Source organism: Suncus etruscus, chromosome 13 (genome assembly GCF_024139225.1).
Source record: "Suncus etruscus isolate mSunEtr1 chromosome 13, mSunEtr1.pri.cur, whole genome shotgun sequence".
In the NCBI taxonomy this organism is placed as follows: domain Eukaryota; kingdom Metazoa; phylum Chordata; class Mammalia; order Eulipotyphla; family Soricidae; genus Suncus; species Suncus etruscus.
In genome coordinates this window covers 79,431,379-79,454,439 of record NC_064860.1, presented here as the reverse complement: position 1 = coordinate 79,454,439, position 23,061 = coordinate 79,431,379, and the positions used below count along the sequence as shown (strand labels likewise).

Below are 23,061 nucleotides of genomic sequence, written 5' to 3'. Positions count from 1 at the left end.
CATTTTCTGCACTCCTTTTTGTTACAGTGTCAGCCTTTCTTTATACTTATTCATCTTCCTTGAAGCTAATTTATTCTTGTCCCCGACCCCACCCCCATCCATGGCCTCAGGACCTATAATAACAGTGTGACCAAAGGCCATAAAGTAGTGTGTACCTCTGCTATTGATATGTAACATGAGTAACTGTTCTGTGCTCCTGAACTCCTCCACCTCATTCCTCCTGGGTCTTAACACTGTGACCCACCTTACAAGAATTAGCATCCTAAATCAGCATCACTGCAGAGCAGTGATGTGAACTCAAAGCAAAATTGTAGCTGCCTTCTAAAATGAGGAACTAGGGCCTCAGAGATCAAACGGGGTATTTGTCATACAAGTGGCAGATCTGGGTTCAATTCCCCAGAACCCCATTAGATCCTTGGAGTCTGCCAGGATTGATTCCTGAGTGTAGAATCAAGAGTAAGCCCTGAATATTGCTGAGTGCGGCCCAAAAGCAAACAAAAATATTATTTTAAGTATTGAAAAAATAAAATGAAGAGGTAAGAGTGATAGTGCAGTGATTAAGACATTTGCCTTGCACACAGCAGTTAATCCAGGTTCGATTGTACAGCACCTGATATGGCCCCACCAGAACCATCAGAAGTGATTCATAAGCATCACCATGTAGACTAATTCGTATATCATTCCACCAACTTCCATAAGTAAAAGGCTTGGGAGTTCTAATAGAACTCACCTCTAACTCAAACCCTTTCTCTGTTTATAAGAATAACGCTAAAGAGCTTTTAAATTAAAAATCAAAAAATTATCATCTACCTGAGAAAAATGTAAACCCATATACACATATATACAGGCCCAAATGATAAGTACAATAAGCAAATGTCATTATTTCAACTCCTGGTGAAGATTTATCTCATGAGGTCCCGACCTGATATCCCCTTTCAATACCACTCCCACTCTCACCACCTGTTCTGTCCTCACTTTAGGATCTGTTCCATCATAATCCTGCACTAGGACCTTAGAACACTGTTCTCTCTGCCTGAAAAGTTCTTTTTTCACAGATATTTTTGGTCCCTGACCCAAACTGCCATCCAGGTTCTTACTCAAATAGTACCCAACGAGAGACTTTCATAACCATTAGTTCACTAAGATCCATCAGGTGCATTTCACTCAATCTACTGTTTTACATCAGAGCACATCAGGCATGGTTAGATGTAAAACTCAAAGGGCTAGTACTCAAGAGCTGTGTAAGCAGGAGGCCAAGGTATGAGCCCAAGATCCAAGCCACGAGTAGCCCCTGAGCACTACCAGGTGTGACTCATAAACCAAAAATGAATAAATGTAAGCACACTAGGCAGCAATTTATTTTCTTCACTTTTCCTTCTCCCATTATAAGGAGCAACATATTAGCTATTCCGACTTGAATACAGAAACTGATGAAACTCTAAGACTTTTATAAAGAGTACATACAAAATTACTTTGGGGGTGAGAAATATAGATCAGGAATTAGGGACACATGACTTGCATACACAGAACCTTAGTTTGATCCTCAGTCTCATATGTACCACTCCCACAAATATATGCATATATAACCCTGGAGGTCCCCAGAATGGTCTAGTGGCCCCCGGCACCACAGAGCCTATGTGGTATTAAGGCACCAGGCAGGCCCCAATATAGAACTGTAGACGCTTGGTGATTGAGTATCATCAAAAGTTGCCCCGGATCCCCTAAGCACTGCACAAACTGTGTGATTCTCAGAGTTCTGCTGTGATCTCCAGTGTCATATGTAACTCTTGCAAACCCCCCTCCCCACACACACACACAGCAAGGCATTTGTAAGCACCAAAAGAATGCAATCCCCTCCCACAAATATCAGCATGGGCATTTGTTCCCTGCATTTGTTCCTGTATGAGCCCAGAAAACACCAGAAGTCAAGTCTGAGCATCTCACAGGTGCGTGAGCGTCCCCAGTGTGGCAACATCAATAGAGGGACAAGAAAAAAAAAAGAAACATAAATGATTTTATCATTTGCATAAACATATCTAGGTTATTGTACAAAACGCCAAAGCACCATTGTCAAGTTAAACAAATTTTTTTTGAGTTCTAAGATTCTTAAGAGGACCTTTTCTGGAAAAAAAATATACAAACATGGAACTAGGCATATAGAAAAAAACCTAGAAAACAGGCTTTGTGTGGGTAGATATGGACTCTGAGTTGTGCTTTATTTTGGGGGGGGGGTCTTATTAAAATTTCATGTATGGGCTACAAAATGTACATCCTTATTAAAGTGACAAAAATTCATTGTAGTTTATTTTACTTAATGCAAACAGTTAATTTAGAACAGACAATAAAAAAACTAATAATATAGCTATAACATAATGGCAATTTCTCTATAATAAACACAGCATTGCCAAATAAGATCTTTATCTACCTACCTAGAAGGATGAAACAATCAACTTTATTACCATATACCTTGTCAGCTTTGACTAATATAGTAGAATGTTGTCCTTCCTGTCAGAGTATGCTCACTGGTGTTTTAACAACCAAGAAAACAAAAGGTTGAGCATAGTGAACCTATTCCTGGTTATAAAATATAGAACTAAAGATATTTCATTCTCATAAGAAAAGTTAGTATAAATATATTTAATAATCTGCCATTAATACTGTATCCCCATTTAGAATATATTTTTTTTAGCTTTTGAGCCACACCTGTCGGTGCTCAGGGGTTACTCCTGGCTCCCAGCTCAGGATTCACTCCTGGTAGGCTCAAGGGACCATATGGGATATCGGGAAATGAACCCAGGTCTGTTCCGGGTCGACTGCGTGTAAGGCAAACACTACCATAACCAGATATCAACAGTCATTAATCACTGTGCTATCTCTCCAGTCTCCAGGTTCTGTTTTTGTTTTGTTTGTTTGTTTTCTTTAAAATATTTATTTAAGCATAATGATTACAAACATGTTGTGGTTGGGTTCCTGTTATAAAAAGGAACACCCACCTGTCACCAATGCAACATTCCCACTAACGATGCCCCCCAGCCCCTGCCTGTATTCAAGATAGGCATTTTACTTCTCTCACTCACTACCATTGTCATGATAGTTGTTAGTGTAGTTATTTCTCTAACTAAACTCACCATTCGTTGTGGTAAGCTTCAGATCGTGAGCCCCATATTTTGTATACATGCTTATTAAAAAAAATCTGATACACATCTTGTAGGAATTATATGAGAATTATATTTGAGAGGTGCTAAAAAGTGCTTCTTTGTCATTTCTGGCACTGACATGTGTTGCCTGTCATAACAGCATGTGAAAGCTCAGTTTTCCCAGGGGCCAGGGGCACAGGACATACATGTGCAGAACCACCATGGTCTCTGGTACCACATGGTCACCCCACCCAATCACTGCTCGGCATGTCTTTGAAACCCTGCTATACTGCAAGGCCCATGCAGTGGCTCATCCTCAGGCCCTGGCACTGACTCATCCAACCTGGCTGGCTGAGTAATACTGGAAACAGCTCCCAGAACTTTATTTGGGAGGGACCATAAAAATTAGGTATAAAATATTTTTAAAAGTTAATATTTTCAAAATACATGTTGTATTGGTGGGAAAAACAGTATTTCACAAAAATCTAAAAAATAACTTCTGGTTTAATCTCAAATTTATAATAGTTCTTATGACAGAGTGAATAGAAGAAACTAAAAGTGAAGCAAAATAGCTAAACCCTCCTCTACCATAATCAGATATCAATAGTCAGCAGTCAAGAAAGTAAAACAAGGTTAGAGAAGTGAAGTAAGACACTTGCCTTACACAGGGTCAATAATTCCAGGCTCTGCATAGAATTCACTGAACACTTTCAGTAGTGATCCCTGTGCACAAAAGGAAGGAAGGAAGGAAGGAAGGAAGGAAGGAAGGAAGGAAGGAAGGAAGGAAGGAAGGAAGGAAGGAAGGAAGGAAGGAAGGAAGGAAGGAAGGAAGGAAGGAAGGAAGGAAGGGAGGGAGGGAGGGAGGGAGGGAGGGAGGGAGGGGAGGGAGGGAGGGAGGGAGGGAGGCAGGGAGGGAGGGAGGCAGGGAGGGAGGGAGGCAGGGAGGGAGGGAGGCAGGGAGGGAGGGAGGCAGGGAGGGAGGGAGGCAGGGAGGGAGGGAGGCAGGGAAGGAGGAGGGAGGAAGGATAGACTTTACATGGACACCTGTAGAGAAGACCACTGAAAACAACTTAAACAGTATTAAAGGAGTGAACCCAATTCTCCTAGCCTGGTACTAGCAGCTCTGGAGTTTGAAATTCCCAGTGCCTCATCAGTATAGTCTTTGACACAGTCAGCTGTGAGCAAAACACTGCAACTAAATGTGTGACTCCTGCAAACGCCACACAAATAAAGTGGAAGCCCCACTGGCCAAAAATACAACACCTTGAGAGCACATGAGTGAGAGCACACTATATCCCGGTAAGTACAACCAGAATGTGTGCGAGTGACGCAAATAAAAGTGTGACTGCCAAAAATGAACGTATGCATGCATCACAACTAAAATATGCAAGCAGCACATCTAGGCCTGTGTGTAATCATGTATTATCAAAACAGCATTACAAACAAGGGGAAAGAAACAATAACAAGGGAAAGATCTATGCTATGTTTTCTTTGTCCACAAAGCCACAAAACTGAGCCAAAGACCATGCCTATCTTGCTCACTTTGTATTTCAAGAGACCAACAGAGACTGGCATGAGTTGTGTTTACTAAATAAATTTTTGTTTTACAAGCGTAACATTTTAATCAATGGTCCAAAAGTGTTAGGAGCCTTTATAGGATCCTTCAAGTAAACCAAAAAAATTTTTTTCTTATGTGATTTTTCTAATAAAAAAAACTACCTGATTTACCATCTAATTCATAGTTCTTTATTTTGTGTATAACTGTTTCCGTACAGTGGTTTGGAAAGCAGGGTAATGTTGGAAGACAGAGAGAAGGACCTAATTTCCTACTTAATAACAAATAATTTAGAGGCTGAATGACTGCCCCAGGTCACAAAGTTACTGAAAGTGGATGATAGGTGATCCTCAACCATTAAACCTACCCTACTTTACCTTATAGATTAATAACAACATAGGGGACTCATTCATATCTGTATAAAATATCAAAGTATGGGATGAAGAAAGAATACAGTGCTTGCTTTATTTGTGAATGAACCTGGCCCCAACCCTAAACACCAAATGGTCCCCCAGAACACCACCAGGAGGTGGAAGTATTTTCTGAGTGGTACACCACATCCCCTCTGGAAATGATAAATTTGTTTTGTTTTGGGGCCACATTCAGCTGTGTACAAGGGTTATTCCTGGCTCTGCACTCAGGAATCACTCCTGGCTGGCTCAGGGGACTATATGGGATACTGGAGATCAAACCCAGCTTGTAACCTACCCATTCAAACTATCTCCCTGGCCCCTTGTTCTAGTTCCTTATCCCTTTACCCATTCTTCTCACCTCCCTTAATTGTAACACACCACTACTAGACTTCTTTCATGTCAGCCCTTTTTAAATATACAAATAGGAACATAAGTACACATAGTAGCTTACATCTTATCTTTACTTAATGTGCTTTGGGGCTATTTCCTTAAATTATTTTATTTCTTTTTTGATAGCTATGTAATATTCTATTACATGGATGTACACTATTTCTTCCTCTTATTTCTTTTATACTTTATTTTAGGCACTGTGATTTACAATATTGATAATGGTAGGGCTTCATGCATAAAATATTCTACCATCACACCTTCCACCAGAGTGTCTCCTTCCTCAACCATTATTCCAATGTGTCCCACCCTTCCCATCCAAGTTATATTCTTCATGTTAGAGAACAGTTCTCAGCTTCTGTTGCCTTTGGGCATTTGTTTCCATTCTATGTTTCTTTATATACCACACATGGGATCATTCTGTATATGTTCCTTTCCCTCTGGCTATTTTCATTCACATGATACTCTCTAGTTTAATTCACATCATAGCAAATGGCATGATTTTGTCTTTTCTTATAGTCTAGCAGTATTTTATTATGAGTACGTGACATACTACACTTTTAAAAACTAACTTTCTGGAGATGTCTTTCTTCTCCTTTTAATGATTAAAACAGTACAATAATTAAATTAATATAATCAAGTTTTGGCCCCTTAACAAATTGTATACATGTAATGGAATTACTAAAGGGAATTGCTGTTAGAGTACATAGATGGATAATGCTGATAGAACTCATCAAATTTCCCCTCAAAGTAGGTATCAACTAACATTCCACTAGTGTAATGAGTTTCAGTTTCCCCATAATCAAACTCCAATATTAGTTATCAAATTGGTAGAGGATGTAGTATATCTGTTTCAATCTGTATCTCTTTTGAAAAAATTCAATTTCCACAGGGCTGTTATAATTTGCACAAATACATATGTACATTTACTCTTCTTGCTCTAAACTTTATGAGTGTAAATTCTTTATTCAAGAAAGCATGGACCCAAGCCCATCTGGTGAACATCTAGCTGCATACCAATTGTCTTTTGTATTCATGCAAAATTATTTTCTAAGGCTAGCTATTTTTGTAGGTCTTCCCAAGTTAAGCAGACAAAACTGCAACATAATATTATATATATATATATTATATTGAATAAGAAATTGAGTCTATCTGTGAGACTTCTGTATAGCTATTGGATCTTCCTAATTTTACTCCATCTATAAAATGAAGTAGAATTATTCTTACGCAAATTACTCTTACTCTTCCATGCAGAAGGCTCCAGTCTGATTAGTTTCTCTGGTTAACTTCTGCAATCACTAAGCAGACAGACTAAAACAAAAACATTTCACGAAAAGAGTCTTTCTATACTGACCTACAAAGCTAATTTCTAATCTTTTACAGCCTCAGTCCCAACCATTATTTCCCCCCATTTACCCATGTAGGTGCAGCTCTTGACATGAAGCTCACCACACAGAGTGATGAGTGCAGTTAGAGAAATAACTACACTGAAAACTAGCATAACAATGTAAATGAATGAGGGAAATAGAAAGCCTGTCTTGAGTACAGGTGTGGGTGGGGTGGGGAGGAGGGAGATCTGGGAAATTGGTGATGGGAATCTTACACTGGTGAAGGGGGGTGTTCTTTACATGACTGTAAGCATACAACTACAATCATATTTGTAATCACGGTATTTAAATAAAGATAATTAAAAAAAATTCTTTCTACTGTTTCGGGAGACCCACAATGAAACAGGTTAGAATAGTGCTATTTGAGTTGCAGCAGTACTTGGTCACAATTGTCAAACAAGTATATAAAAGGGGCTATTTCTGGTCACAAAACTTGAACTTGCTTCTCTATCGCATAGTAATTCTAAACCTCCACTCAATTAAAACACTGATTCCTAAAAACATGTGCTTTTCAACCTCCATCTGGGATGAGCAGAGTCAGAAGAATATCATAGGAGCAAGAGGAATAAGAAACTACGGGTCAGCACATCCATCCACCTCACTGCACAACTACTCACTCATCTCATTATTCTGGCTTGGCAAAGCAAGTTTATCAAACCATGCTCAGAGAAAAGATATTTTGGAAGCCCATTAAAGTCCTCAGACAATTATTGACACTCAGGAATAGTAAATGTGTTCTGTATCTAACACATCACATACAAAAACAAGTTCAGATTACAATGGTTCATCTTAAGAATAGAAATTGATGCATACATCTCCTCAGTTAATTTACAGACCTAGCGTCAGACAATTTTGGTCATCTGTTCATCTTTGTATCCCTATGTTTAGCACCATACTTAGCAGATAACAAGATTATAAAGTGAACAGAATCAAAATAAATATAATTCAGGGGCTGGAAAGATAATACAATGGGAAAGGTGTTTGCCTTGTACATGGGTGACCGGTGTTTGATCTCCAGAATCCCAAATGGTCTCCCCACCCCACTGGGAGCGATTCCTGAATGCAGAGATAGGAGTCATCCCTGAACCCCAGTGGGTGTGGTCCCAAATAAAAGAAATCTTATTTAATAGATGATTTATGCTGATTCCCTCTTTTTGAAGAAATAATTTAGATGATTTTCCCAAGTTAAAATTGTATATCAATCCATTTTTATATCCACAGTTGTTGCTGTGGATAGCACACCTGGGGCATCAAGGTACTATATAGGGCCAGGGATCAAACCTAGGGCATTACACTTGCCAGGCAAATTCTCTTATCACTTGAACAACTCTCTGCCCTCTGTTAGTCTTCTTGCTATCATGGTCATGTTAGCAATTCTAGCACAACTGGGTTTCAGTGTGTTTCATAAGAATTCTGACTAAGAAATAAATTATGTTATCTTAAGGGACTGTTATCTTTTTTCTTTATAAAATTTGCTCTTATACTTTTTTTATAAACTTATATATATTATAAGTGTTTTCAAAATTGGCTTATACTTTACATGTATAAAATATATTACTGAGATTAAACTGAATGCCCAAGATTACCATTGTTTTAATAGAGCTAGTAATTCTGACTACATAGGGTTTTTTTTTTTTTTGAGAGCTAATATGAAGTACACTTACAACTCTTAAGATGTTTAAGAATGTACAACTGGGGCCAGGAAAAATGTTCAGAGGTCAGGTGCCAAAGGCTGAATTTCAATGCAGGCATTCATGTCCACTACCTTGCACCACAGTGAATGCAACCCTAGATGCCCTGAGCACTGCCTGCTGGCCCAGGCCCAGGTAGACCACAGCACACAGGGTTTAAGCAGCTCTGCATGCTTGTGTCCCTAGCATTGACCCACCTGGCGAGTTGGCCAGATATCATCATCAGGAGTGGCCCCCAAAGAATTTACAACTGGGCTAGGTACCATAGAATTCCCTCAGCAAGAAGTAGATTCCTGAAATTACCCTCTGTCAAACACTCCCTTCCCTAGGGAGAACAGGGGGACAATGCTGGAGGGAAGCAAATAGAAACTCTGGTGGAGGGTGTGGTGCTGGAATGCATTATACATGATCATTATTAAGAGAATTGTAAACCAGTGGGCCTAAATTTTCTTAAATTTGTAAATATACCCCCAATAAAACAGAAAATGAGCATAAAGTATGTTTCAATACCATTACATAGTCTATATTTCTACTCTGCTGCCAATCTTAAATTCTGTGCTTTCCCTTAATATGGAGCTTGAGAATCTCACAGATTATACTCCTCCATACCCAGAGTTTTCAAAAATATCCCAGTTATTTTTATAACTGAAGGGATGAGCTTCTGGGATGGCTCTTCAATATCACTCCTAATCAACTGAAATAGTTACCAATTATTTTTTCTGCTGCTTTCAAATCACTAAAAGAAGAAACAACGTGAATATTCAGATAACTCCCATTCTCATATAACTAAAGGCCGAACACTTAAAACTTGAAAGCCAGCAGTTTTCTTAATGACTGTTGATATTTTTAAAATATCCTTAATTAGCTTAATTTTAAGATTATTTTATTCATTAGTACCAGCACTCAGTCTATCGATTTAATATTCTCAGTCATGCAATCAAGAAAAAAAGCTCTAAAGTTTGCATCCAGAACCTCTCTTTCACCAGAGCTTTACAATTCTGCATGTTTCTAATGCTCCCATTTGGGAGGAGAAAGGTGTACTACTACTCATATCAGAAAACAACCTTTGGGCTGGAGAGATAGCATGTAGGTAAGGCGTTTGCCTTGCATGCAGAAGGATGGTGGTTCAAATCCTGGCATCCCATATGGTTCCTCTAGCCTGTCAGGAGCAATTTCTGAACATAGAGCCAGAAGTAACCCCTGAGCACTGCCAGGTGTGACCCAAAAACCAAAAACCAAAAAAAAAAAAAGAAAGAAAAAAAAAGAAAACAACCTTTAACTTCCATGAATTAACTCTTTACCTTAGTTAGTTATAGGGACACAGTACCCTATCTTTGGGTCTGGTGGCCTATCTGACCTCTCAATATTAAACACTATTTTGGCCACTCAAAGTGAAATTTACAACGAATATATCTGCACCTATTCTGGAAAGATCAACTGACACTCATACCTAAATGTTTTGGAGGCTAGAGAAACAGTACAGGACTTGCCATCCTTGCTTGCAGTTGACACAAGTTTGATCTCCATGATCCCCAAGGCAGAGCCAGGAGTAAGCCCTGAGAACAGACTGTCATGGCCCAATACTCTCCGTTCTTCCAAAGTTTTGGAAGGATGCAGTTGAGATATCCTTTGGAAGAGTAAAGAGATAAAAAAAAAAAAAAAAAAAAAAAGACCTGGGGCTCTGTACTAAAATATAATATAGATTTAAATTGCTCCTCTGAAACTCATCCCACCCATTTAAAATAAATCATTCTTCATTGGGAATGTTACCACACTCCTCATTTAGGTAAAAAATGTTTGGGTTGTCCCAATGACTAGCAAGTATATGAAAGTACTAGCAAGATATGAAACCTCCAATTACATCCCAGAACTGGCCCATTCACCAAGTGTATTTCAACTGCCGCATCCAGGTGTATGATCTCTAAGATACCAAATCCAAACATGCACAAACATTATAACTTAAGTATGCAATCTCTGGCAAGTACCACAACCAAACATGACTCCTGGTCATCACAACATTAAGGGGAAATTTTTTTTAATTAGATGCTGCAAGTAAAAGTACTTTGCTCAGGAGTAAGTACAAATAGCTTTTGATAAAGTTTGATCTTGTCTTTCTTAGTTGTTCCAATTATTATTATACCAAATGCATTTTACTTGTTTGGTTTGGTATCCACACCTGGCAGTGCTCAGGGCTTACTTCAGGCTCTTCAGTCAAGTGCAAATATTAAAGGCCACACCTTCTCCCCAGGTGTGAACCTGGAAATATAGGTGTTTTGGAGCTGGCCCATGAAAAAAAAAATTCAATTCCTTTTGGGCCTTTTGAGTTAAACATCTGGGGTGATCCCAGTGCCCAGGAAAGGGATGGATCCAATTTATGTCACCTAAGTGCTTTGAAAATCATTGAGTCCTTTGGCTTTTCTGATAGACATCTCTTGGGGACACACTGAAATACACTGCAATACCAAACCCAACTATTGAAATGGAGGCAAAGTCTGAGTTTTTTCTGTGCTATTGTTTAACCAACAACCAGCATGCAACTGATGACATATTCATATAAACATTGTAATTCTCTGTCTGTAGAGCAGGCAAGCAAGATGTCATCCATATAATGAATAATATATGTATGGGGAAACTTTGCATGAGCAGGACATAAAACCACATCAACAAAATACTGACACATTGTGGATGAGTTCGCCATGCCTTGAGGTAAAACCATCCATTAAAACCACCACATGGGAGCTCTATTGTTGAGAGAAGGAACTGAAAAGGCAAAGCACTTTCTGTCTTTTGGGTGAATGAAAATATTATAAAAACAGTCTTTTAAGTCAATTACTATCAAAGGCGAATCTTTTGGAATGGTTGCTGGTGAAGGTAAGCCATTCTGTAATTTCCTCAGAGGAACCATGGATGCTTTGACAACTCTTATATCAAAGTCTCCAGCTACATGATTTCCTTTAGCTAACAAATATTGGGGAAGTCCTTTCAGAAAAGGAAGTTTCAATGTGTCCCAGTCTTAGTTGCTTGTCAATTAAGTTTCTCAGTGCCTCTAATTTTGTCCTGTTCATAGGCCACTGGGGAATCCAGATTGGAACAATTGATTTCCATTTGACTGAAATAGGTGTCAGGTACTTTAACCCAGTAGCCCCAATCAAAAAGCTGAAATTTCTGAGCTGGTGGGCTGGATGGGGATGAACAAGAAGATAAAATATCTGAGCAGGTAATATGAGAGGGGGTTGGATGAGGGATGTGATATTCCACCCTGCGTTGCTAATGAAAATCATGCCCCCCCCAGGGGCCGGGTAGGTGGCGCTGGAGGTAAGGTGTCTGCCTTTCAAGCGCTAGCCAAGGATCAGGACCGCGGTTCGATCCCCCGGCGTCCCATATGGTCCCCCAAGCCAGGGGCGATTTCTGAGCACATAGCCAGGAGTAACCCCTGAGCGTCAAACGGGTGTGGCCCAAAAACCAAAAAAAAAAAAAAAAAAAAAAAAGAAAATCATGCCCCCCATGGTTCATAGAAACTGGAATTATGTTTGGTAGAAAAACAAAGATGTTCCTCTGATTTCTTCTTTCCTTTTCACCTAGATCTTTGACTTGTAAAATTCCACCTGTATCTTACTCCACCTTCCCACACTGGTGAATTTTATACTGGTTTAAGAAAGAAAGAGCAGTTCTGACTTGGCATGCACTCAGAGAGATACCATATGGCAAAAAGCAAACTGACTCCTTGTCTCTCTCCTGAGTGGCTTGGTGTATTAATTCTTTGCAGCTACCCTGTGAAGACCCATATTCAACCTGATCCACCTAGGGTTAGAAATATGGTGTGTGGGATGCTTTTACAACATGGGGATTTATTTTACAACTGGCACCCAAAAGGGCCTGAGAATCTGAGAATACCCCAATGATGGTGAGTGGCTTGACCCTCTGGTGGATAATAGCCACATCCATACTATCCATATCCATCTATAGTATTCTATTGTGTATATGCACAAATGTTTCTTTATCCATTCATCTATTCTTGGGCATTTGGGTCATTTCCAACTTCTGGCTATTGTAAATAGTGCTGCAGTGAACATAGAAATGCCGAGGGTTTTTTTCTGCATTGTGTCTTTTGGTTCCTAGGGTATGTCCCTGGAAGTGGTATTGCTGAATCATACAGAAGCTCAATTTCTAGTTTCTTGAGGAATATATATATATGTAAAAATACATTTTTTTTTCAAAAACTGTGGGCAGTTTACATTCCCACTAGCAGTGAATGGGAGTCCCTTTCTCCCTGCATCTGCACAAGTTGTTCTTATTCTTTGTGGTGTGTACCAATCTCTGATATCTCATTGTTGTTTTGATTTGTGTGTCCCTCATGGCAATGCTTTTTCTTAATAAGAGAAAATGGGGTCTAAAACAATAGTATGTACAGCAGATCATTACCCATTACTGCCCTTTTCTCACCTAGAAAACTGTTCTCTATTTTTATCTTCCTGGATACATTTTCTATCTCTTGAAACACCCCTAATGCCCAGAGGTCCAGTCAAAAGTACCTTTACCCTAAAAACCCTCCCTACTCTTCCTATGACTTCTACTGAGTCCAGTGCTTTGGTGTTCATAAACTGGGTTTAATGATGCAACAATGATTTCAAACTGAGATCCAGAACTCAGTTCTCCAAGTTCCATAAAATGCAACTTTTATTTTCATATAATATGAATAAATTACTATAGCACTTCCTGAATATGGAATACCAACCCAATACTGACAAGTAGTTTAAGAGTCCACACCAGAACCTGCAAGTACATCAGCTTGGTACTAACAGGCTTCTTTTAACTACTGAAAGGTTACTGTGAGTAGCAGCAAACTTTGAAAAAAATACTTTTTTTAAATCTTATGACTGAAATAAGGAAATACTGGAAAACCTGAATCATGACATGGTCACGGAGCACAAAGTCATAACCTTCTAAAACCCTATTTGTCCTAGTTAATACAATATGCACTTTGCAATAGCCAAATAAAGTTGTCATGATAATGCTGTACATTTAGCTTTCACTGGTCTTTAATTCTGTTCTTCAGAAGTTGCTAAAGAAGTATATTCTTAAAGAATTATGTCCAACTTGTGTTTGTACTCATATAAATAAGTTATACATTAAGTGCATCTAAGTCAATACTAGAAGTGCAGAAAGGATCACTATAGATACAAGTTGAGGAAGAGGATTGAGCCACATGAGATAATGCTCAGGGATCACTTTTGGAGCTGCTGAGGAGGGAGCAGACAGTGAGGGTGATCTGGGATACCAGCAATAGAATCAAAGTCAGCTGAATGCACCTCTATCTCTCCAGCCATTGCATTTCACTCTAAGTACATAGAAAACTAGAATGTAGAAATTAATCCATAATGCATGCTAAGCGACCTCCAAGTTACATCTGTAGGTTAGAAGATGCCACTTACTTGTTCATTGATTTAAAGTAGGCAATTTACAGCAAGTTTGTTTTTACAGTGAAATGGCAATACTGATGCAGGTTTGTGGAACCATAGCATAGTAATATTAAAAGCACTTAATAAATTATTCAAAGCTAGATATAAGAGACAGGTGCTAGTGTAGATTCCTTCAAGTTGTCTTCTCAGCTACATAGTTCCTTGAGAGAACGAGCTTCTTTTTCTTATCACCTTCACAGCAGTAATATATCAGCTACTGTGTGTCTGATTTACTTATGCCTCTACATCTAAAACCAACACTCCAGATCGTAAAATCACTAATACAAAAGGCAAAATGACCAACACAATTGGCAAACCTGGATCTCATTGAAACTAAGTTTCCACAACACCTAGCATAAAATAATTTTTTTAAATAAATGTGTTTGCAGCCTTCGTTTTGAAATAAGATCACAGTGACAAATTGCAATTCTGTTTCCATTCTTGATACAACCAGGGTATTGTGTTACCAGGACATTCAGGAATAATAAGGGATTCTATTTGTTCCATTAAACTTTCAATAAAGGCTTTGTGTATATGTTTACATCCTTGAAAAGAAAGACTTAAGTTCATGTAAAACCATAAAAAAATGCCCACAGGTTACCTGCCAACCCCTTAACATTTGGCAAATATTAAAATAGATGAAGACAAAACTAATAACCATAATATCATCTATCTCTGCTGAGCATAATACAGACTCCTAATACCTCTCTTTGCTGCCCTTCTTCAGCCTGTGCTGGGGGACTTTTCCTTCCTAATTAAACTAGTAACCATTGAAAGAATAATTAAAATTTTCATTATCAAAAAGCAACAGTCTTCGCCTATTGGAGATAAGAACAGAAAAGTAAAAGGCAAACAAGAAATGACTTATTGCTAAAGTGGTCAACTTTCACACAGAAAGAGATCAGAAAAAAAGGGTCTAAAATGCCATATGAGGGAGGAAGGAATGCAGGGCTTCAGTATATTTCTAACAGGAACCTGAAATTGAACCGCTTACTCCTTCCAACACGGAACCTTTCCCAACTGAGTTTACTTGGTATTATTTTTTCTAATATGCCTCCCATGTTATCCAAGATGTCAGTAGTGTTGTTCCAATGATGCTGGAATACACAGGCTGTCTGCACATACCAACCGATCTGACATTACAGTTGAGCCCTGTCAGACTTCAAAACTATTTTTAACTGCCACAACAACCTGGCATTGTAAAAGTCTTCATTAGCAACCGGGGCAGTTCATAGGTGAAACTTTCCAGGAGAAGTCTACCAGTGACAGCAGAGATTTCTTGGAAAGGTGGAATATTTTAACAACAGATGATCAACATGGAAATATCTCCCAAGTAGGGAAACTGAGAACTATATAATCTGACTAGAATCGAAGCACAAAACCTGAATAGCAATGACACCAGCTCAGCAGCCCAGTTAAGTTTCCATTTTTTCTTAAAGCCCTCCACCAAGTCTTCAAAATCGGGCATAAACATAGCAACCTGGAAGCAGCAAGCAGTAGTTGATTTAACTCCTTTTCCTCCTTCAGAAGGGCTGTCAAGGCTCTGGAAACTTTTTTTTTAAGGAACCATGGGGGACAGAAGGACTGATTCTCAGCCAAGAAGAGATGACAGAGAAGGTGTTTTCCAGACTCCAACCAATCCCTGGCCTCTGGAGCTTAGAGGGGACATGTTTCTCAAAGGAGAATGGCAAGGGGAAAAAAGGACACTTAAATATCCAGGCATAGGTATGGCCAACAGAGCTAAGGAGATGTTTATCTTCTGATTAACTTGCAAGTGCAGAATCCCACATAACTCCTTCCCAAGTCTCCCTTTAGGAAAGTTGCAAGAAGGGGCCGGAAAGAAAGCATGGAGGTAAGGCATTTGCCTTGCATGCAGAGGTACGGTGGTTCGAATCCCATATGGAACCCCGAATCCCATATGGAACCCCGTGCCTACTAGGAGCGATTTCGGAGCGCAGAACTCAGGAGTAACCCCTGAGTGCCGCCGGGTGTGACCCCCCCCCAAAAAAAAAAAACCCTATATAAATAAATAAAGTTGCAAGAAGCTGGGCCAGAGTGCAGCTGACCCGTGACAGTCTCAGGAGCTTCCAGGCCACCTCGAGGGAGGAGGGGGTGGTTCAAATCGAACCCCCTTGGCCCAGATTCCCACCAGTCAGCCAGCCAGCTGCTGGCAATGGAACCCCAAAACTTGGGAGACGGACGCTCAGCGCTCAGGAACCGAATCCCGCACCGGGCGGAGGTTGGCAGGAAGGAAAGAGAGAGAGAGAGAGGCGGCGGGGTGGCCGGGCACCCCGAGTTATGCAACTTCACCCCGACTTCGTGCTACCGAAGCAAAAGGGGAGTGAGTGGGGACGGCGAGGAACGAGCAAGGAGAAGAGCAAGTGGCGGGCCGGGAGTTCGGACCAAGTCCAAGTCCAAGTCCAAGCAGGAGTGAGTCCCTCCGGGGCGCAGAGCCCGGCCCCGCGCGCGCCCTCCTCGGCTCCCCCCGCGGCGCCCACCTGGCAGCGGCCCGACCCGGACTCGCCCCGGGCCTCTCCTCCTCCTTCTCTTCCTCTTCCTTGTCCCGAGAGGGACTCCGGGCGGCGAAGAACCGGGAGAGGCTGTGCCAAGGGGCGCCGCCTCGCCGCCGGCCGCCGGACATCGCTCCCCCGGCTGGCGCGCGGCTGCCCGGGGCGCCAGAAAGTGCCGCGGGGACGGGTCGCGTGGCCGGAGCAGATTCCGAGAGCGGAGGACCGACTCCAGTCAGTCGGTCAGTCGGAAAGTCAGTCAGACAGAAAGTCAATCAGTCAGACTGTCAGACAGCCAGTCAATCAGACCCGGAGAGCGGACGGCCCGACCCAAGTCAATCGGTCAATCAGACCATCCCCGGCGGGAGCCGCGCTCGCTCCCCGCGCAAGGTTCCTGGCTCCGCCCACCGCCTCTGCTGGCCACGCCCAGGGGTGGAGTCTGTGTCTCTCTGGCCACGCCCAGAGTCGAGCCTGTGCTGCTGTGGCCACGCCCAGGGGTGGAGTCTGTGCCGCCCTGGTTACGCCCTGGCAGGGACCGAGCCTGTGCTGCTATGGCCACGCCTAGAAGTGGAGCTATGGTCACGCCCATGGGTGGAGTCTATATTTGCCCCGCCCGTAGCCCTGCCCAGTCCCCCGGCAATCTTGGCTAGGTGGCTGGCTGGCTGGCTGGGGTTTGGGACCGGATGGCTGGTGGGGTACTCTAGCTCAGATGCAGACTCTTGACTCCAGGCTTCCCGCCCAAACAATTTCCAGCTGCTGCCGCCTCTTTCTTTCACTTTGTGCTCCATTTATTTTTCGTTTGGCTTTCTGTAGCTGATTTGTTTCTTCCTCCTGTAGGCCCTTGTACCGAAATAGTCTTCAGATTTTTTTTTTTGAAAGAGGTGAATGAACTCAATTAGAAATGCAGGATACAGTGCACTAGGCAGTATTGAAACTTAATAAATAACTCCCGGGAAATCAGTTTCCACCAGTTTACTCAGGTCCCAGGCTCAGATGCAGGACCATTGGTGTCTTGGTCTAGATCTGTCAACAAACTTTCTTGCTGGACTGGCTCTCCTGTTGAGTAACTTTTCCTCACCCCAAAGCATTTTTTAAATATCTTACGCACCTTGTTTCATACTACTCCCGGAACCTGCTTGCAAAAAAACACCAGCAGGGCTGATTCAAACTTGTAAGTGCTGAAATAGTTCTTACACAGCCGTTACTGAAACTTCGAAACAAACCAAGAAAAAATAAATCTTAAGATTTACTTTAATAGGCCGGCGAGGTGGCGCTAGAGATAAGGTGTCTGCCTAGCAAGCGCTAGCCAAGGAAGGACCACGGTTCGATCCCCCGGCGTCCCATATGTCCCCCCAAGCCAGGGGCAATTTCTGAGTGCTTAGCCAGGAGTAACCCTGAGCATCAAATGGGTGTAGCCCGAAAATCCAAAAAAAAAAAAAAGATTTACTTTAAAAGGTCTACATAGACTAGTGTGAACCTCCTTAGTTAAAAAAAAATATTACAAAACACTGGACATAAATAGATTATCTTAACCCATTCCACAACCTTTGCCACAAACCTCTTCTTTCTGCTACTAGTGTTATTGTTTATCATCAAAACTGAACATGATATGTATGCTCTCTTGCAAAGTGTACAATACAGTATTGTTAACTATTGGTAGTATGTTGTACATAACTACAGCACTATTCAGCTTATGTAACTGAAACTTTATATCTCTGACTAATACCTCCCAGTTTGTCCCTCCCTTCTGGTAAATATTCTGCTTCTATGTGTTTGACACTTTTTCCTAATATTTGGACCACACCTGACTGTGCTTAGGGTTTACTCGAAACTCAGCTCGGGGATCACTCCTGACAATGCTCAAGGGAACATATAGGTGTCAGGGTTTGAACTAGGGTTGTCTGGGTGCAAAGGTAAGCACCTCTAGCCCTCTACTATCTTTCTGACCCCTGACTATTTAGATTAAACATACAAGTAGTGTTAAGCTGTATTTATCCTTTACCTGACTAAGTTCTCTTAGAGTGGTATAGACTTTCTAGTTTTTTTTTTTTTTAATAATCTATTGGCTAGTACTGAAAATATAAAAGAAGCCCATTGTTTAGGTTTGTGTTAAAGCAAAACAAAAATACCTCTGAGAGTGCACCGAAATAAAAGGAAGAATAAGGCATACTTTGTATATTAAAAATCTTGTACAAATAAATGAGATAAAAATTAAATATCCAAGACAGACTGTTGGCCAAAGGGAAGAAAGGTTTATTGCATTCAAACCCTCTGGTTACAGATGCTGATGGCAGATAAGGTTGGTTATAGGTACTCTGGCTGCCTTTGAGCAGGTCATTCCAGAACTAACAGGTGGCTCTCACGTTCCCTGTCATGCAAAGCTCCTAGAACTACCCATGTCTCAAATAATCACAGTGGAATTCAGACTATTCACCCCAGTTCATGCTGACTTTATTTAACCTATCAAAGTTAGATCAGTGTCTTCCAACTGGGTTCATCTGAAACTATTCCTCAAGATAGGCTAACACTTCTGTTTTTCAAATCCTTCCACCTCAGAGTCTGAGAAAATAGGAGACAACTAGAATAAATATACCAGAATAAGACAAAGTTTCCTATTCTGATCTTTTTGCTCTAGGAACATATTTCCATTAAGGACTTACTTACTAGAAAGCCCAGAGTAAAGAAAAGCAAAGAGAATATGAAGCAAATTGCTTCAGTCAGAAATCCCAGAGAATGGGGCCAAAGTGATGGTGCAGCAGTAGGGCATTTGCCTTGCACGCAGCTGAACCAGGAGGGACCACAGTTCAATTCACCTGGCATCCCATATGGTTCCCCAAGCCAGGAGCGATTTCTGAGCACATAGTCAGTAGTAACTCCTGAGTGTCACCGGGTGTGGCCGAAATCCCGCCACCCCCAAATGATCCAGTAAAATCTATAGTAAGACTATTACTAAAGTATTGTTTTAACAAATAGTATTTATCAAAAATTAAATATTTCTCTAAAAAATAGCTTTTAAGTAAATATAGTGATAGTTTTCACATGCCCTTAATAACCATTTACCTTAGTAAGAAGACATTAAATCATGTTGTGCCAAGTCTTTAATATTAAAAGTTTCTACAGTGTTTGTAATGATAGTCTGAGTAGTATAATGACAGACTGCTTCAAAGAGGTCAGCATTGTCCTCTTAGTGGACAACTTGAAAAGTGGTCAACTTGTAAGTTGATCAGGTAGATCAGAGACAAGATACGGTTTTTATTTTTCAAATTAATTAATTTGTGAAAGAATAAATAAGCATCTAACTTTAAGCCCTATTCTGTGGTACAACAAATAAATTAAATAAATTTTAAATTCAAAAAGTTTTCTTCATCCATAAAGACAAATTTTGTCTATAAAAACTAAATCATTAAAGAAATGGTCTCTGAATTTTTGCTTATTTACTTTATCAACACTTACAATTTTTCTAGATGCCCTAACATTCAAAACTCATAGTGATAACTTTCTAAATACTATCTTCTGTCATTGCCTTAGAAAGTGTGTAAAGATGTCTGGTTTTAGAGCTGTAAAGATCTTTGAGATATTCATCATTCAATCACCCAACCATTATCCATTTGTTCCACAGACTTTAAGCACCTATAGCCAAAACATATTTGCCATAAAGTTGATGTTTCAGGGATCTTCCTGGTTTAGTTTCTTCCACTATAAATTTAACAGTGTGATCACATGGTTGCTTTTTTTAAAGTACCAATGTCTCAGTTATGCAAGGCATGTGTTCTAAGAGCTAAACCACTTGCTTTTTATAAATATTTTAATCATAGTTTATTAAGAACACAATATTTTTCACTTTGATCTTTGTTTCATTCCATTTCTCCTAGAAGTAGTTTGTATTTAAGTTATTTGGGGCATTTTAGATTCTGCTGGAGAATTTTACTTATGAATACATTTAACCTAAATTTAGTAATTTGTGTGTCTCTTAACCAAAATAGTTGTTTTCTATAATAATACTTCTACAGTTATTACTTAAATTCTAATTTGTTTATCATGCAACTCACCAAAGATCAGAGACTCTGAAGACATAAACTTATCTCAAGATTGTCAGCATTGAAATAACAAGTAGTTAAAGTAAAGCAAGAATTGAAATGTACAACAGCAAAATATGATTTGTAAAAAATTATTAGAGCTATCAGAAGACATTGCCGAGAAGAATCATTTGTAAAGTCAAGAGATTATTTAGCGGATTGGAGCACACATTTTGTATTGAAAAATTGTTGTCATATAAGAACTATCAGAATATACTACCTAAAATACAAAAATTTATTTTAGACTTATGCTAGGCAACTAATTGCAATATATATACACATATGGTAAATATATACAACTATACTCATTTTGTGACTTTTGTAATATTGGACAATCTTTGAAAACTTCAATTTATATTTTAATTTATGGTGATATCTAATTTTTATTCTTTAAAAATAATTTTTGCTTAAAAACTCCCCAAATTATAAAAATCTTCAGATATTTCCAATCCTGAATCTGTCTTTAACTGCCAATTTTCTGTCAGAAACACCCTTATTTTTGAAGTATAATAATGAATATAACCGAATCTTTTTCCTTAAAGCATAATTTTGATGGAAACAGTTGATCAAAGAGAACACAAAAGAGGAAATCCTACTTTGTCTTATAAAATATATCAATGAAGTTCCACAAAGACACTCAAAGGAAGGTAATTTTCTTTATACACTCTTCTCTGCATTCTATGGCCTCTGCTATTTCCCTCAAAAGATTGACATTCATAGTATTTGATATATAAGAAAACCAGAAGTTCATCACACAGTATCTAAAGTACAATTCCCAAAGCGTATATTTCTGAAAAGTACAAATTTCTTAAGCCTTTAAACTAAGTTGTAAGGAAAGTTTAGAAATGCTAACATTTTTGCTCTGAAAAAATTGCCAAGAGGGATAAACTTTTGTGTATCTTACAGCACAGTATTTACTATGTAGCAGGTGGTCCAGGACTATTAAGACAGCTGTCAACATCAAGGAAGGCACCAGTCCATGAAAAGGAAGCAGATGGATTGGGCCACTTCACTAGCTGTCTCCTAGAATAATCACTTTGCCTGGCCAAAAGAGGCAATGTCATACAGCCCAGGGCAGCATAAAGCTATTACTGGCTCTAAGAGTTCAATTAGAAGATACGATGGGGGTGGGGTGAGAATCCTCCCCTTTATTTGTTTGTATAGCTCAAGTTTTCATTAAAAACCACCACAGCAATTAAGAAAGGGTAGAAATGATGTTAGCATTTCGCATTCTATTTCATTCTAATTATCATGGTTTGTAACACTGAAAAATGCCTTAGTCTCGCTGCTTCAATGAGAGCAGATGGTGAAATTTTTAAGTAATTGGTATTCAGACTTCTATGGGATGCATGAAATTTTATTGTATTGCTTTTCTGTACAGAACATGTGGGCATTTGAGATCTTTCAGTTTTTAAATTCTGCTGTTACCCTGACTTAGAGGTCCTTTAGTCTTTTCTTACAATGGAAATCTAATTATTTTTATAAAAGTAAACAATTAAATGTATACTGCTCAAACCGAAAAACATATATTCAGCAAACCATTCTTTTAACTTTTGGTGTGGGGTGGGGTAACACCCTGCATTGCTTAGCATTGCTTAGAGCTTACCCCTGGCTCTGACTCCAGGATCAAACCTTGCAGGGGACCATATTGAGCAATGCCAGGGATCACCACTGTATTAAAAAATCCTATTTAGAAAATGAAAGAGAGAGAGAGAGAGAGAGAGAGAGAGAGAGAGAGAGAGAGAGGCCATATATCCTGAGCTCAGATGTAGGAGTCTATAGAATTGGAATAAGCCCAAACCATTGTTTATTTCAATAGAGAGTCAGTAATTTTGAAGTACTGTTAATGATGGTTTCTTAAGCACATAATTCCAACATCATATCCATTACAAGTGTACTCATCTTGCTCTTCCAGTGACCCCCACACCCTCCATCTTAGTACCCCCATCTTAACTGCATAGATCAGCTCTCCCATTCTGTTGCCTTTGTCCATTTATTGCTACCTTTCTGTGTATCACATCACAGATGTGAGAGATCATTCTGCATCTATCCCTTTCTTTCTGAGTGACTTCACTCAATATAATGTACTCTAGATCTATCCAGGCTGCTACAAATTTTATGCTTTGTTCTTTCTTTGAGCTCCAATAGTATTCTGTAGTATTTATATGCCACATTCTTGATTCATTCATCTACAATTGAGCATTTGGGTTGTTTCTTATTTTGAGTACTGTACAAAGTGAAGGAACAAACCTTTAAATTTTATGTTTTGGGGCCATAACTGACAGTGCTCAGGGGTTACTCCTGGGTCTTCACTCAGAAATTACTCATGATGGGCTCAGGGGACCATATCGGATGCCAAGAATAGAACCCATAGGCCTAAGCTTTTGTTCTGAAAAATTTACCAAGGGGATAAAATTTTGTGTATTTTAAGGCACTGTGTTTACCACG

The 23,061-nt window shown here is 39.7% G+C and overlaps 1 protein-coding gene across 1 annotated transcript in view; it reads right to left on the bottom strand.

Moving 5' to 3' along the window:
* The window catches only part of CRYBG3 (crystallin beta-gamma domain containing 3), a 137,173-nt gene extending 120,407 nt beyond the window's left edge, over nt 1–16,766 (bottom strand). The window contains exon 1 of the mRNA XM_049785642.1: nt 16,529–16,766. Within this exon, the coding sequence (XP_049641599.1) occupies nt 16,529–16,671 (143 nt within the window). The 5' untranslated portion in view covers nt 16,672–16,766. The remainder of the gene's footprint in view (nt 1–16,528) is intronic.
* Nucleotides 16,767–23,061: the final 6,295 nt, after the last annotated feature.